Consider the following 17,386-nt stretch of genomic DNA (forward strand, 5'->3'; position numbering starts at 1 on the left):
CTTTTGTTGTGTACTTGGTCGTTTATTTGAAGAGGAAATAGCTTTCCAACACATTTCCCTAATTAGAATAATGTGATACTGCTCAATACGATGTGAAGTCCCATGCTGCTGGGAGACTAGAGCGAAATCAGCGTGACACCATCCTCACATGAATCACGTTGGTCATTTGTGCTGCGGAGTCTAGTTCTTTGAATAGAGTCTAAATCTATATGTTAGTGTGTGTGTGACTTGAATATGTGTGCCGGATTTCAAACAACACCTGAAATACAACTGTGTTGTCCCTTTCCTCTTTTCAACGTGCAGTCTCTCAGGGCTTTATGTTTATTATATCTGTGATTCTTATGATGTAAGAGCTTTGTGCGACATTCCCATTACCAAAGCTTTATGTATGCTTCAGAATATTTGCTGGAGAGTGACATATGCAGTAGCCTAAAGGGCATTAAAGATTAACCTCTCATCTGCTGTCCATCAGGATGACCTGAAAGCCCCCAAACTGCAGTATGATGGATGTTAAACCTTCTGTTCCTCTCTTAGAAAGCTCTCCTGTCCACATTGTGCCATTAGCAGGCATCATCCTGCTCATCTCCACAGGCCTGGCCTGGCCTTCCTCTCACTCTCCCATGCATGTGGATGAGTCTGGGAGTTCGCCCCCTTGAGGGATTATAGCATCCAGGGAGTGGAGGGTCACTGACGGATTTGAAACTTAAGCTCAGATATTGACTCCTCCCTTCACTTCTTGTTTTTTTATACTTTCATTTTTTTTCTACGTTGGCATGATGTGTGTGTGCGTGGAATCTCTGTGCGTGTGTGTTGGGGTGTAACTGGTTGTGGGTGGTGGTGGTGGAGTCAGGGGGTGGGGGTGTTGAGGGGGGTTCTGCAGACTTCAGGATGGGGCATTTCAGGTTGCTGTGGCTGTGACGAGGTCTGTGGTCTGTGTTGATGCCCTCTCTCTGGATGCTGTGAAGCTGGAGGACAGTGGAGTTTTTTTTTTTAACTGGGGACTTTATCTGAAGACTTGAAACTTTTTTTTGATGGAGCAGTCTTGATCCTCTTTCTATTTCCTGTGCTGGTTAACTCTTTTAATACCAAAGTCTGGATCCTGGTCAATGTATATTGCACTTACCTCAACTCCGCCAGAAATGAAGTAAGTCAGCAGCACATCAACAGCCCTGGGATTGATTAAGATTTATGTACTGTTCTAACAAAGTAGCTGAAAAGTTGTTGAGATGTCAAATGTATTTCAGTAGAATTTAGAAAACACATTCAACTTTTCTTATGAATTCAGGATTATAATCTGGCAGAATATGAAATCTCAGATTTTTTGTGTGTAATCTGGTTTGACGCCAGGTGTTGTTTTATTAAGACCCACATTAATTCTTCATGGCTTAACGGTCTGTAATGCAATTAATCTGACTAAGCCTTGGGCCAAGATTAACCGCTTCATTAGATGATCCCATTAGAGACTGCAGAGAAGAAATTGAGAGTGTGTGTGTGTGTGTGAGAGAGAGGGTGCCTGTGTGTGTGAGAGTGTGTGAGTGTTTTGACTTTTGAGTTATGAGGTCCTGTCAGAGTTTTAAGTTATTTAAACTTTATGGGAAGCTCAGAGTGGCATTTTTTTGCTTTCAGCTCCTAAAAGGAGAAGCTCAGATCCATTTATGCCACTGAACGGTTTTACTTCAGGGCACAGAGATGAAGTTTAACTTCACTCCATGTTAATGAAAGCTTAAATTATGTAAAGAAAGTAGAATTTCAAATGCATTACGATAGTTTTATAACATCTAAAACACATTGTTATGTGCTTTTGCTGCAGTCCATCACTCTTTGCTAAATTTGTGATTCCATCTATTAAAAGGTTGCTGATGCTCGGCTCTCACATCTGTCTTTAAGTTGGGGAGAGAAGTGCTAATAAGAAGACTATGACAGAGTAATATCCGACTGCTGTGACGTCTGCTTCCTCCCTCTCTGGGCTAAAAATAAAGACAGAGAGGGAGAAAGGGTGAAAATTTAATTAACAGGATTCATCACTCTTATGGAATGGGGTTGCATGGTTATGGTAGTTTTTCTGGTTTTTGTTCGCAGGGTTTTACTAATTCATACGGCTCATAGCTTCAGGGTAAAACAGTGCAGAGGTAGAGTGCAAAGGAGGCTAGTGTTCCTCCTGCTGTTTGTGTGCTTTTCTTGTTTTTCACACTTCACTTTAATTAATAAGGGGGAGATGGGAGCAGTCCATCTGTGTGCCTGGAAGCTGACCATTTGGTCTTCGTATATCGAAGAGCTGCCATACACAAAGCAGGGGGAGGTGTGCGTAAATGTGTGAGTGCGTGTCTTTGTGTGTGTTCATGTGGAATTATTAGTGACTACTTACAAAACAACAATAGCACCATTAGAGTCTTTGGATGTGGAGGTTTTGAAATGTGTCCTATTGATTTGAGCTCCCTGCTCTGTCTTGCTTTTGATCCGGTTTGGGCTTTGAAAACAGACGTGACAGCCAGCATGATTAATTTCTATGAAGTGTTCTGACTTCATCGTGCACTAAGGGGGGAGGGTGTTAGGACAAAAAAACGTAACACTACCACTGAGGCTTCCGTTTGTGAGTCTCAGGCCATGAACCCCAGGGGTGAGGTCAGAGGTCAGAGTCACATTGTTTCATCTTTGCTTCTCTTTGTAATTCATCACAGCAGACATATTTATAGGCTTATGGTTGATGAAAGGCAACATATAGAACTTCTACTTCCTCATGGACAAAAGAAGATGTCAAACCCAGCATCGTTCTTTGATAGATTATTTCTGCCACTTGTCAAGGGAAGCCTGAATAAAAGCCTCTGTAGTTTATTCTCTCTATCAATTCTCCTCCACTCTCTTTGACGTAGTTATTCAACACCTGTCTAACAGGCATGTGACACACTCAGCTGGTTCTCTTCTGACTGACACGCTCATTCTTACTTCAATGAAATGACAGGAAACCGCTGCCTCTAACGGAAAATCACGTTTCATTTGATTAATTGGGCTTTGTGGCTGAGCCCTGTTTTTGCATGATTGTATTAGTGCTTTTGGGAGCTTCTCAATTTACCGTCACTAAGTCATAACTGAGGAAAAAAATGTAAAAGTGAATATATATCCCTCTGCAGTCAGTATATTTTGCTCATCCTTGATGTAGTTCATCAGTTTCTCTGCAGTTAAGCTGGCAACTGTTTTGCTACGCTATCATTGTGTTAAAAGAATCTCTAATCATCCCCAAGAGGTTTTTTGTCTACACTCCATATGGTTAACACTGCAGTGATAAACCTTCTTGTAACAGTTTTCTAGCAAAAACACAAGAAATAATACATTTAATAATTGTAACATGTTTGACATTTGAACCTGCTTGAATTTAAAAGTTGTTTGTTGGAATATGCAATTTATGCTATTTCTAAATGAGTGATGGAGATATTGTGACTACACAATGTGAGAATTAACTCTTATAAAATCCCATACCCAATACTTATTTATATTGAATAAAGCTTTATAATGTGGACTGCATCTTTACAAGTAACCTAAAGCGAAATGTTATACTGTAGAAATACACAGAGTTGAAGAAACTGATTATCCAGGAAAAAACTGCAATGTTCCAGCAGCTTGCAGTCAGCTTCCATCTGTTGGATGCCATAGAAACCAGGAACAGTTCTGATGATTGACAGCTTGGCAGCGCATTTGATCACTTTACATTTTGCAATTTTAGTCTTTTTGTCAACTGTGGAGTTGTTTACAAGGACATTATTTCTATCCAGCTTTAAAAATGCTGCCTAAGAAGGGCTGGCACAATACACGTCTCTACAGATTCGATACTTGTACAATTCAATCTAAATTGCGATTCTTCGATTGTTCAGATTTTTGTGATTTTTAGTTTGCTTTTTTGACACCAGACCATGTGAAAAGGTTGAATGGTGATGATGTCTACAGACTATATCAGGAGCCATATTTTCAGGCCATATTCCATCAGGGGATCTGACATCTCAACTTTTTCAACCCAGCTTATAAACAAAGACTAAAAAGAAGGATTTAGATTTGAAAAGAAAAAAATGATTTTTGAACAAAATAGATAGTTTATAGTGGATACATCAATTTTTTCTCCCACCCCTATGTCTTCGTATTTATAAAGCCTTTGATTTGGTTAATGAGTGTTTTTCTTTCTCTTCCTCACAGTGCCAACAGTATGCCTAAACAAGTGGAGGTGAGGATGCATGAGAGTCACCTGGAGCCCATTGAGGCCAGGCCTCAGTCCAAATGTGCCAAAATCTGCTCCAAGATGTTCAAGAACCTTCTGCTCACACTCACTGTCCTTGGTAGGTGTCCTCATCGCCTGTGTATTTTTGTTACCTTTCTTCCACTGATAAAATCCCTTGCTGTGCTAAAGATGGGCTCTGACCACCGCAGAGCCCAGAGCGCTGTTCACTCTGAACTTGCTTTTCAAATGAGAAGGAGATGCCATCTGTGCTCTCTTAGTGCAGCAGACAGTAAAATGACTGGGTGATGTGACCTTCCCAAGCTTTCTGCCACCTGTTGCTATCAAAAGCTTTCTGAGATATATAAAAATATCCTGATTAAAAAGGTGGCTAGCTGTGCTACAGAAGAGAGGAGATCAAATAGGGGAAAAAAAAGATTAGAAAGTAGTGATGTAGCTCTGCTTATCGCCATTGAATGAGCTTTCTGTACACCCAGCATCATATATTTAGTCATATTCATCAGCTATGTAACCCTTTCCAAACTAAACCTCGAAAACTGTACAAAGGCCCACGCGTATATGTGTCTGTATGTTTGAATTAGTTATGAGTGTGCCTGTTTATCTGTATCACCCTCGCATGAAATTTCTGTGTACATCTCACCCCACTTGGCAGGACTCTTGTTAAACTCCACGGCCAGCATGATCATTGATCATCTGTCACTTGGCAGATAAGAGCTTGAATGGAAACCCGCAAATGGGCCAAAGAGAAGGCACACAGGAAATCAAGTAGCTTCCAAAACCATTGGGTGTGCAGAACCCACGGGATTGGAGCACAGAGGAAAGCTTATGATTCAAAAAGGAAAAAAAAGCTGGAGGACTTTGGATTACAGTTTGTTATTAAACAGTTTCTCGGGCTGTGTGATCTTTGGCAGTCGTGTTGAAGTGGAGGAAGTGCTTTTGTCTGATGTGAGACAAATGCGCACAGAGGCTTCATATTGGGCCTGGTAGGCAAGGCTGCAGGGGGCATGGAGGACACAGAGGTCACCTTTAATTTTGGCAAAAAGACACTGAAAATAAATGTTAGTTTGAAGAGGGGCATAAGTATAAACAGTGACTGTTTGAGGAGGATTGTATTTCAGATAATGCTTTTATAAGGCTTCTAGTCACTAAATCGAGGCAAAGAGATACTCAAAACTGGAGAAGTGGACACTGAACTTCCTCTTTTCCCTGTATTAAGAAATATCATCCTTTGTAAATTGTTTAGCCTGAAATGTGAATGAAAACATTTGGATTTTCCACAGATTATAGATTTTTCAGTGGGGAATCTCACAAACTGCCTCCACCCTTCTGCTTCAAAGAGATCAGATCTTAATCCTCCATGAGCTTTGCTCTATCTTGGCAGGTTTCTGTTTTATCCTTTCAACCACTTTCCTTTTGTAGAAAGTAACTGACAGCCTGTTTTTACGCCTCCAAACAGCTTAAATGGTAAGGCCGGGGTTAGTTTTTATTTCTAGGTGGTAGTATTTTTGATTTAGAAATGTTATTTCTGTTAATGCAGAGGCTGCACTTGCACCCTGGATTTCATTCAAAGGAAACTACTCAATTTGATTTTAATGTTTGACTTTTCAGTTCATGAGTTAAAGCGTGTTTTTTTTTTCCTGTACGTTTGGGTTTCTCTGTTTCTCACACTCACACTTCTCTTTGCCCCTCTCAGGTGTAATCTTGGGAGCTGTAGCAGGGATGTTGCTCCGCGTTGCCTCCCCAATTCACCCAGATATTGTCATGGTGATTGCATTTCCTGGAGACATCCTTATGAGGATGCTGAAGATGTTGATCCTGCCACTCATCATCTCCAGTTTAATCACAGGTTTGGTGTGACTGAATCTTTATGGGGTCTACTTGATCCTTGACAGAAATAATAAATCAGATTATAAGGGTAAATACACTTTAAATTCATCACTAATGGCTATAGTTGTTTGATAATTGATTCTTCTAAAATACACCCTATAATGAAGGCCGAAGGCATTTCACTGAATGATACTGAATTTGAACCAGTAACTGATGAAACTCGTGCTTCTTTTCTAGGTTTGGCTGGTTTGGACGCCAAATCCTCTGGTCGTCTGGGAACCAGAGCCATGGTGTACTACATGACCACTACCATCATTGCTGCTGTTCTGGGAGTCATCCTGGTGCTGGTCATCCACCCTGGCAACCCCAAATTGAAAGAAAATCTGGGCGAGGGAGAGAAAAATGACGAGGTGTCCAGCTTGGATGCCTTCTTTGATTTGATCAGAAACTTGTTCCCAGAGAATCTGGTTCAGGCTTGCTTCCAACAGGTAACAAGGCAATGAATAAGTAGCATATAATGAAGATAAACTTTGCCTCACATGCAGAGATTGCCCTCGTATTATTCCATTTCCTGATTGAGATTAATTTTTTCAACATTAGAATCTCAGTTCTATATTTGATTGAAAATTATTAGATGGGAAAATAACAAGCATTTTTAAATTATCCTCATTGATTTGTGACAGACAGAAAATGAATGTGTGTCATCAAACTCATCACAACAATTTGTCCCTCCCTCACCTCAGATCCAGACTGTCACAAAGAAGGTGGAGGTCATTGTGGAAGAGGAGGTCAATGCCACCACTGTGGAGGGCCTGGTGGCTAACATCACCAAGGAGCCGCAGTTTGTGATCAAAAAGTCCCTGCAGTTCAAAGGCGGCATGAATGTCCTGGGTATGTAAATAACAAAGCCCCATCTGAAGAAATGTCCATGGTGCTGCTCTGTGGTCCTGAGACTCATGGTGTGCTAAGCATGCTAACATGCTTAGCATGACTATGAAAATACACTGGGTATTGCCTTTAGCATGCTTGTCACCTTAGTTCAGTATCCAAACATGCTAACATTTGATATCATATATGAACAAATGGTATGCATGCTTTTATAGTCACAGTGAAAACTCTAAGATGTAAATGTTCAGCTTCTGTGGCTGTTAGCATATTCATCTTGCATTCTTCATTCTAATAAGACCGTTTGGGCACTAAACAAACGCTCTACAGCACACTCACAACAACAATGCTAACATGCTAATGTTCAGCAGGAGTAGTTTTTGACATTATCACCATTTGAGTTCACATTTAAGCATGCTAACTATAGCTATTTATCACAACAAATGATAATAATTATGAAAAAAAAACCTAATGTGTGTTTTGAATGCCCCATAGGAGTTTATTTGAGCAGTTGTCGAGATATTTATGGTGATGTATGCCATTCATTAAAAAAAAAAAATCTGTTTTTGATGAGATACTACCTCTTAAAAACAGGAATTAGTGAGAAGCTTTGATTGTAGCTCAAGTGATGATGGATTTATTGCCTAAATAAAAAAAATGATGGATGTTAAACAGCTTCCATAACTTAAGCCCGAAACCAACCTTTGCATCTGTAAAGCTGGATTTAGAATATCAGCAGTTGCAGGTGTTTCAGCCTGATGTGTATCTGTTAACTGGTGACTCAGCTGGCAATCACCAAATGTTTGCCATAGCAGTTAGCAGTTAGCACAGTCACTCTTAGAATTGAACACAGACTAACCAGACATTTTTATGCAGGAAAGAAAAATGATTTAGTGTTTAAGGAACAGTAACTCATTTTAATGAATGGTACGAAATGTGCTTCTGCTGCCCAAATGCGTATTTATATTTATGATGACATGAATCATTTTTCTGTGACATAGTATCTTGTCAAAAAAAAGAAAATAAAAAATAAAACAAACAAAACAAAACGTAATTTCCTGATTTATGAGGTAGTTACCTCGTACAGTTTGGTGTTTCTTTTTTTTTATATATATATATACTTTTTTTGATTGTATTTTTTTTCAGTGAATGCCATATGCCACCATAGATATGAGATCTCAACCAACCATTGGGTGTTATACCAAAAAAAAAAAAAAAAAAAAAAAAGATCTGCTAGGGTTCTGGTGTAGTTAAGGGGAAAGTTGTGTTAGAGTGAATTTCTTTGAATCATAAAATTATTCTCAAATTGTCATAGTAATTCATCTCAATATTTTTAATTTACCTTCCTCTATCTGGCTAATTGTTTATGCTTTGAAACATAGACTTAGACATTCTTACTTGCACTGAAATTACCTTCAGTAAACTTTTTGGCAAACCAAACGTTACAAGCTTTTCATCCGAAAAAAAAAAAGAAGTGTATTCTTCCATGTGGCAGCAATCCCACCTGTCCACACTGGTACTCAAAGTTTGACACATTTATAATTTTTTGTCACAGGTCTGATTGGTTTCTTTATTGCATTTGGCATCTGCATGGGGAAGATGGGAGAGAAGGCCAGACTCATGATTGAGTTCTTCAACATCCTCAATGAGATTGTGATGAAACTTGTCATCATGATCATGTGGTTAGTATCACCTTAGAATCTCATTGACCCATTTTGCAACCCAATATTATTTTTATTGGAAATAACTCTAAATAACAAGTTATTTCTTGTATCATTGCAGCATTTTAAGAGATTACACCCATTTGAAGCAGAGTTTATCTTGTGTTGTCCAAATCTAAGGTATAAAACGCCTTTCCCTCCTGTCAGGTACTCTCCCTTCGGTATTGCCTGTCTCATCTGTGGTAAGATCATTTCCATCAAGGATCTGGAGGTGGTGGCCAGGCAGCTGGGGATGTACATGATCACTGTCATTGTTGGGCTCATCATCCATGGAGCAATCTTTCTGCCCAGCATCTACTTTGTAATCGTCAGGAAAAACCCCTTCACCTTCTTCCTTGGCATCTTCCAGGCCTGGATCACTGCTCTGGGGACAGCCTCCAGGTCAGAATCCAAACACAAGGACAGAGAATTCCTAATTTTTAATCAAATCATACAAACTAAAATACATTTTCCTATGATCCTTCCTCTAGTGCTGGTACACTGCCTGTCACCTTCCGTTGCCTGGAGGAAAACCTTGGTATTGACAAAAGAGTCACCCGTTTTGTGCTCCCAGTTGGTGCCACCATCAACATGGACGGTACCGCTCTCTATGAGGCTGTTGCTGCCATCTTCATTGCCCAGATGAACGGCATCCACTTGGACCCTGGTCAGATCGTCACTGTCAGGTAGGGGGGACAAAATACTTTTGACGACAACATTCAGTTCAGTTCAGAGCTCAGAACTGAACTCTGAACTGAGCTGAACATGTCCTGACTCATGTGAGACTATTATTGTATTGCACAAGTGTTGCAGATGCCAAACAACAATATTATATTTTAGAAATAATATAGAGCTCTTAACAGATTTTCCATACAATTTGATCCATTGCATCAATACTTCATGATCCTCTGTAGTTGTTTGGATATCACAATGAATAACGAATCAAACTGTATTGTGTCATATCAAATCCTATCCTGTTGTATCTCAGTATACCTCAACATATCCTTATGTAGTATTATTGTATTGTATCATACAAATGTACTTTTTTAAAATGGCTTGAACTCTAACTCAGTCCAAAAAAACTCACTCCAGAAATACTTTGGTTTAAAGAGAAGATATGTTTAAGTCCAAAGAAATTGGATGGTGCAAATTGAGTCCGACAGTGCAGTTTTAGCAAGCACAGTTTCCTCTTTCAAACCAAGTACAACCACAGCAGCAGAGTAGGGACATTTCTCAGAGCACAGGGAAGCCCCTTCACAGCAGCTCCAGAGACAAAATTTACAGTGAGGCTAATAAACCACTAAGAGGAAGACACAGCATGTGCCAGCACCATTTTTCACCTCAAGCAGGAAGACAAACACCAGCCAACTGTCTCTGTGTAACTATCTTTCCCTAAAGCTCTTCAGTTAATGAAGTGAGTCAAGGATGGACGACCTTTAGCTTGACATTTTTAAGGCATATCAATCCAGAAACCCTGAAGTTAAACATCCCATCTCTCACATTTACACCTCTCTAAATGTGCAATAGTAGAGCTACTCTGCTGCTCTTTACACAAGTATCACAGAGAGAGTGAATGTCTGCACTTGTAGCTGTGCTGTAAGGCGATTTGTTGCGTTTGACGAGGTTTGATGAAGGGTCGAACGTGGTTAGGTGATATAAACTTGAAGAATGTGAGTGATTTAGAGCTTCACTGTTTTTTCATCCAGTCTGACTGCCACCCTGGCCAGTATTGGAGCTGCCAGTATTCCCAGTGCCGGCCTTGTGACTATGCTCTTGATCTTGACTGCTGTGGGCTTGCCAACCCAAGACATCAGTCTGCTGGTTGCTGTTGACTGGTTGCTGTAAGTTTTACCTCCCTTTGCTTCCTTCTTCTCTTTCAATTTCTCTTCATTTATTGAACAAAACAAACTCATTTTTAACCTTTAATTTTTTTCTCCCCCAAGGGATCGATTTAGGACCTCTGTGAACGTGGTGGGTGACTCCTACGGTGCAGGCATCGTGTACCACATGTCCAAGGCAGAGCTTGATGAGCTGGACGCACATGCGGCCAAATCCGATGACATTGAAATGATGACAAAGACCCCGTCTTATTACGACGACATGAAGAACCACCACGAAAACAATTCCAACCAGTGCGTCTTACCCGATACCTCTACTACAACTGCTACTGCCACTGCTAACAATTCTGTCGTAGTAGATGAATGCAAGGTACAATTAATGCTTACAGACATAGAGACTTGTATCTAACCCTCTCTGTTGTTGCATGCCCACCCTGCAATTTTACTTGACTCTGTTTTGTGTATTTCTTGTCTTCGACATGATCATGTAAATACACCCACAGTTATTTTATTGCAGAAGTGAAGCAGGAGGACAACAGATGCATGTGCACGTATGTACTTTTGTTTTACAAGAATAGCAGCTTTTGTTTTGAATACACATCCAAAAGACCCCCCTTGCCAAAAGGATTTCCAAAAACAAACAAACCAAATTAATTCATTTATTTCAAATGTAGAGCATTCAGTTTAGAGACCTGTGCTCAGCCTTGTAGGCTGATCTAATGAATGTAACCTGTTGGGGATTGGCGCTCACACAAAAGACTGTGCCAGATAATCCTCATTATGGCCCTTAGGAATTATTTAACAGCCCTTCAGTCTATCAAACATTCACACTTTGCCTTCTTTCCAAAATGGAAGAAGAAACTCCCAGTAGAGTATTTATTTCCTTGTCTGCAAACGTTTTAAATGTTCAGCAGATGTATTTCCAAATCCCAACCCTTCTCCATGAAAACTCAGGAAAAGAAAAACATTCCAGCTAATTAGTATTTTATATAGTCTCCCTTACATGCATACATCTACCACCCAGTCTGTGCGTCATTCACAGTCAGTTTTTTTCCCCCCTTTTTTTTTTGCACTCGTCACAAGATATTTCTGCCTACAGTGAGAACTGTGCTGTGAAATCCAAAGCTGTGAAGTGAAGCTCCTATAATGTAAAACATAATGCCCTTTTGAATTCCCATCTCCAGGAGCATTCAAGCCATTTAGAATAATGTATGGAAGTTCAGGGAGATTGTCCCCCTGACAAGTGCACATACACCCAGGTGGAAAAGGTCTACTGATGAGCCTATTCATTTATTAAAGAATGAAAGATGTTGCCTAGCAACACTGGAAACCCGTCATACATGTGATGAATCCATAAGAAGAAGTTTAACCCGTTCGCAATCTCTGTTTACCATCTGATATCTATACAGAAATTTGACACAAAAGCTGCTATTTCCACCCCAGATAAGCGTTCTGTGTGTTTTTTTTTCTTTTTTCCTCATAAATAATCACACTCACATCTTCTTCTTCTGCCAACTGCTTGCAATTAGCTTTAACCTAACAATGCATTCATTAATCAGTGTTTGTACCTTGTCTCTGATGTATTCTGTCTATTTTTACATACTTCATTTGTCTTTATTTTAAGTTGTTTATCAGGCCTGTTGAGTTTTGTCCATCATAAACTTGTGGTCTGTTCCCAGGTCAGTATTAAGGGACTGCACTGTCAGAACCACCATACGCATGATCATCTGTGGTCGTACCAGACTTACAGTATTCTGCTGTAGTTTTTTGCATGTTGCAAAATTTTTATGAAACTTAAGCGGCTGTGTTTTAATTGCCAAAGTGACCAGCTTCCTAGAAAGCAGTAAAATATGCTGTGAATGGTATCTTGGCTTTAAAGAAATGAACTGTTTACAGTGTTTTATTGTGAAGGTTAATCCTAAAGGTAGGGTCTGCAGGAATTTCAGTCACTTGTTAGTAAACATAACATTCCATCTGGGCTCCTCCTTGGCTCAGTGCCAGCGGCAGCGCACACATACAGCCTCTAACTGAAGCTACGTGTACATGCTAACTAGACCAGCAGCCACCTGCAGCATCGGGTTTCTATATGGTGGAGACTCGAGAGCATGTTAGCACAAGCTGATCACTGGGTTATGTCAGCTAGCTCCAGATAGCTTCTTCCACTTGCTAATCAACACACAAAGTAACTTGGCGTTCTGTGATTGGCTGATGTAACCATGTTTACTCTTCTCCCAGAAATGTCTTAAAACAATCAAAACATCAACATACAGGCTGAGGAGAGGGTTGAGGCAGATACAGACACTGACACACGTAGAGGCCCGAAGGAGACAATTAAGCAGGATTACGCCTGTGAAATTTGACAATTTATTTTCTAGGAAAATCCTGCAGACTCTACCTTTAACATGTTACAGTTTGAACTAGGGTAAAGCTGGTTAAGTTGATAGAGCTGTTTTTTGACAGCACTCATAGGTCATTTAATGTTACAAAAGTGTATTTATTAGAAGTCTTGTTTATCTGTGCCTTGGCTCAGCTGTTTAGATCTCCTTGCTAACGTCTTGCAGGTAACCTCAGCCACAAACGGCTCTGCTGCGGAGTGCACGCTTGTTGAGGAGGAACCATGGAAACATGAATAATGGCAGCACAGAGATCCCCTGCTCCTGGGCTCCACAAGCTTTCCTACCTGTTGATAAAAAAACAAGTGAATGAAAAAAAGTCACATGAACAGAACTACTAATTTTTTTATGTAGTTTAGTTTTTTCTTTTTTTTCCTTCTTTTTTTTTTAATTAGTCCCTTTAAAAAGTTTTTGTAACTGTCTATCTGACTGATTTGTAGTACTAATTCACTTAACCGTGAAGTGGTAACAGAGGTATACTTTACCTGTTAGAGTACAATTATGTCCTCTATTATTATAGCAGATACTTGCACAACATACTTCAAGGCTTGGGGAGGGAAGGACGAGGAAAACAAGTTGGATAAGCGGTTTCAAGCAATACATGCTGGTTATGAGCTGAGAGAAGAAGTGGCTGTGTAACACGGGATGCACTGAGATTATCTTCCACTTTTTCATAGAGGTGAATCATCTTTCTAATGCCAGAGGAAGAGTGGGAGTTAGAACATTAATCACATCATTCAATACACTCAACTTCCTGCTTTACATCCCTGTTAGTAACATCACAACGTGTCAAAACAGCCACTGTGTTCCTCCTTAGCTCAGCCTCTCATCTAATGCATCCCAGTTGATTCTTAAAGCCTTTGTCTGGCTGCTTTTGCCCAGTATTACCCACTTCCCTGAGGTCCAGTAAACTGATAAAAGCACACTCATTGCAGAATTATAAAGCACAAATCAAACCATGGAGCCCATTTTAAATTCCTTTTTGATTATTTTTGATGTCTACCTTAAAGAAAAGGGACTTTTTTTCCTTTGTGTCACCTGTCCAGAATAGTAGATTATGTATTTCTGTGTGTGACAGAGTGTGTGTGAGAGAGCTGGGTTGAGGACATGACCAAGTCACTGATAGGGACCAAACAGGCAGAAAATCAATCAGCTGTCAGAGGGCCTTTAAACTGCCTATGTTAGATCACCTGCACAACACAACTTGACTTCCATTTTTTAACCGAAAAGCAGTGTATTTTACTGCAACAGTTGTTTTTTAATGAGACTCAAACTGAAGGGAAAGGAAGTCACTGCCCTAAATTTGGAACTTGATAAAGTTCTTTCTTTTCTCCCTCCAAAACAAGTTAGACAAGCCAATGAAATTTAAATTAAATAAATAAGCCTAAAAATTAATAATTAAAAACTGACACATTTCAGTTGAAGCACAAAGACATGGAACACAAACAGAATAGAGCACAAACAACCAAGCCAATGAGGAGGTTTTTTCTGTCAATGGCATTGTCAAACTCGTGCATTAACAGCTCATGTTGTCAGGCACTCCAAACTGATTTTAGGAACACATTATGTGAAAAGTGAAAATACTCAGGCTTGTATGTTTTAATATTTACAGGGATAAAACACTGGAGTCATCCTGACATGTTTACTTGCTTACTAAAGCTTCCAGAAACAGCCCGAAATAGCACAACTTCAAAAAGCTACGACTTTAAAAACAGTCACAGTTTACTGCAAACGTTTCTCATGAAAGAGAGATTATATAATGTGATGATATGCAAGGAAGTGAGGTTTCTTAGCACATATGTGAAGCACACTCACACACACACACACACACATATACAACATTCCAGTAGTCATGTACTACCTGAAAAAGCACAGACAGTAATTTTTGACAAGAGCACACAAGGGGAATCACGAGAAAATGTGTTTAAAGAACAAGAAACAGGAAGAAGAAGTGGTGCAGCCCTCAGCTGTCACATGGATTCCTGGCTTGAATAAACAAAGACAGATCATTGTTAGAGCACTCTTCGGGGACACCTGCCAGCTTCTTGTTTATCCAGACCTTAAAAAAAGTAAACAATACTATATATCTAGCCACCAGAGCTCAAGACTGTTTCTACAAACCCTACATGCTGCAGCTTTGTGTCCATATTGATGTGTTAGTGGAAAAAAACAATGGACACTCTACTTTGCCAGAATGTTGCCAACTATCAGGTAAAAATATGAACAGTATTTCCTCTCATAGGACCAAATGGCGTAAAAAGATCGGCAGACACACAACAAAAGCCAGACAGCTGGCTGTCAATCTTTTTAGCCTGTGTGAGTGAAAGTGACGTGGGTGATGATTTGATTTATCAGTATTGTGACCTTCTCTTCTGTCTCGTCTCTTTTCATTTGTGCTACGTTTTTGCTCAACCTTGCCTTGGGAGATGTTCGCCTACAATGAATGCCAATTAAAGTAGGGATAGGAAACTAAACAGAACACATAGTGCGGCACTCTGTCCTTTTAGTTCCTGAAGCTCACACCCAGAAGTTGTCTTTAACCGTTTCGATTCCTGCAGGAAGTGTGCTTTGATCCAATGCATGCTGCTCTGCTGCTCAAACTGACACACAAACACACACACACACAAGCACACTCACACTCACATACACACACACGCACTCATACTTAAACACACAGGCAAACACTCCTAAAGCTTGAAGATCACCACATGACTGCTCTGCAGGCTGCAGAGTACAGCACTGACACCTGACCGGGCCCCTCAGGTCTGAACATGTGATCTTCAGGAAATAAAAAAGAAAGAAATTACAGATTATACTAGTGTCATCGGTAGGGATTGAGTGTTGGACCAATGTTGTGTTCAAACACACGGTTTTAGAAGCATGAATAAAAATAAAAATATAATTATTTTTTTGCACCACTATCTTAAAAGCATGATATTTTGAAGTGCCTCCTTGCACTCTGTGTATATATTGTAGGTAACAGATGTTTTTTTTTTCTTTCTTTTTGTTTGTTTGTTCCCTTTTTTTTTTCTTTTGGGGGGCGCTGAATTGGTATGTAGGTTTATAGGTTCATTGCTGTGACATTTTTAATGTAATCCTCTAGACAAAAAATATCTATGTCCTGAATAAAGTTAGAGTAGACAAAAATGTATAGAGAGGAAATCGTGTAATAAAATTGGTTGTTTTTTTATTCTCTGCTAGCTGTTAACTAGTTGTTTTACTTACCTGTCACCCACCAATATATAAATATTTCTTTTTTTTTATCTAATGTAAGCATTCTGAATGTTTGTTCCATGAAGATATAAGCAGTGTGCATTCATTTTCATTGTACATAAATAAATATATAAATGTTCTGTTCAGTGGCATAGCAGAGTTTTCTGGAAACGACAGTGTTCCTGAAGCAGACGCTGTTTGCATGAAGAAGAGAATGACAGAGAGTGAGAAAGAGTAAAGGGAAGAGAGAGCCAGAGAGAACAAAGGGAAGTTTCTGGATAGATAAAGAGGGACAGCATGAGCTCTTTTGTCAGGAATTACTACGATAAGATTGCTGATGATAGAAAAGGGAATAAGGTCATATATGCCCTGTATGTAGGATAGAGAGGAATCAAACACAGCCTAGTAGATACTTTGAGACAATGCAGAGAAACGTTCCTCAGGTGACTCATCTGAATCATTTTGTCTTTACGAAGCAGAAACTGACTTTAGTCTCAGGCATCACTGTTCACCTGGTGCATGTGTGTTCAAAGCTGCAACACATGGATACATGCATCCTTTTAGATTTCATGTCATATATTCACACATTTGACCTCTGACCTGTCACCAACATCACAGAGGTTATTATGATCACACTTGGTAAACTGCCTTTACTCGACTTGCCTTTTTTTTTGTTCCACAGAAACTTTATGCACAAACACCAGGAAGTAGCTGAGTCAAATGGTTCTGATTAAATGGAAAATGATTGACAGTATTACAACAAAGAGCCAGAGTATCCTAAAGTGTTTCCTTTTCTACTGAAATGTGTCTTTACGAGGAGACTTCCTAACCTGTCTCACCTCTGCCTCTGCCTGTGCTTTCCTGACCTTACTTTTCTAGGCCTTCCCTCTTCGTAAAGCTGTTGTAATTTTGATGTAAAGGCAGAGCGTATGTGTGTGGGAGATACACTATCAAGAAAAGAAAAAGACAAAAAATACATAAATCTTTCCTCGGTCTATGATATACATAAAAATAAATCTGTTTCTACATATCAATAAGTGTTGTACCTTTGGTGTACATATACAAATATAACTAATAAATGTTGATTCATAACTAAACGTGGCTGCTCTCTTGGACTTTTTTTCATTCATGAATGTGTGAATCTTGTTACAAAACACATTTATTGTCTGTTTCTGATGATTGGTTGGTTTGATTATGCCTTTAAGCATTTTCATATTATTTTCCCTAATTTACCCCAAAACAGACTGAGCACCGCTCATTCAAATACACAACCCCAAACCATCATGATCAAAGCTCCTCTGAGGAAAC

At 39.6% G+C, this 17,386-nt stretch overlaps 1 protein-coding gene across 1 annotated transcript; it reads left to right on the top strand.

Moving 5' to 3' along the window:
- Positions 1-907: 907 nt before the first annotated feature.
- Positions 908-14,597, top strand: LOC141796015 (excitatory amino acid transporter 2-like). The gene is made up of 11 exons (XM_074676874.1): positions 908-1,144; positions 4,183-4,322; positions 5,916-6,068; positions 6,287-6,537; positions 6,793-6,940; positions 8,490-8,616; positions 8,803-9,036; positions 9,126-9,320; positions 10,341-10,475; positions 10,578-10,842; positions 13,034-14,597. Exons 1-11 carry the CDS (start codon positions 1,107-1,109, stop codon positions 13,103-13,105), a joined length of 1,758 nt encoding a protein of 585 aa, XP_074532975.1. The 5' UTR covers positions 908-1,106; the 3' UTR covers positions 13,106-14,597.
- Positions 14,598-17,386: the final 2,789 nt, after the last annotated feature.

This window comes from Halichoeres trimaculatus, unplaced genomic scaffold, assembly GCF_033239565.1.
Source record: "Halichoeres trimaculatus isolate MK-OKI-2021-1 unplaced genomic scaffold, fHalTri1.1 fHalTri1_scaffold_10, whole genome shotgun sequence".
NCBI lineage: Eukaryota > Metazoa > Chordata > Actinopteri > Labriformes > Labridae > Halichoeres > Halichoeres trimaculatus.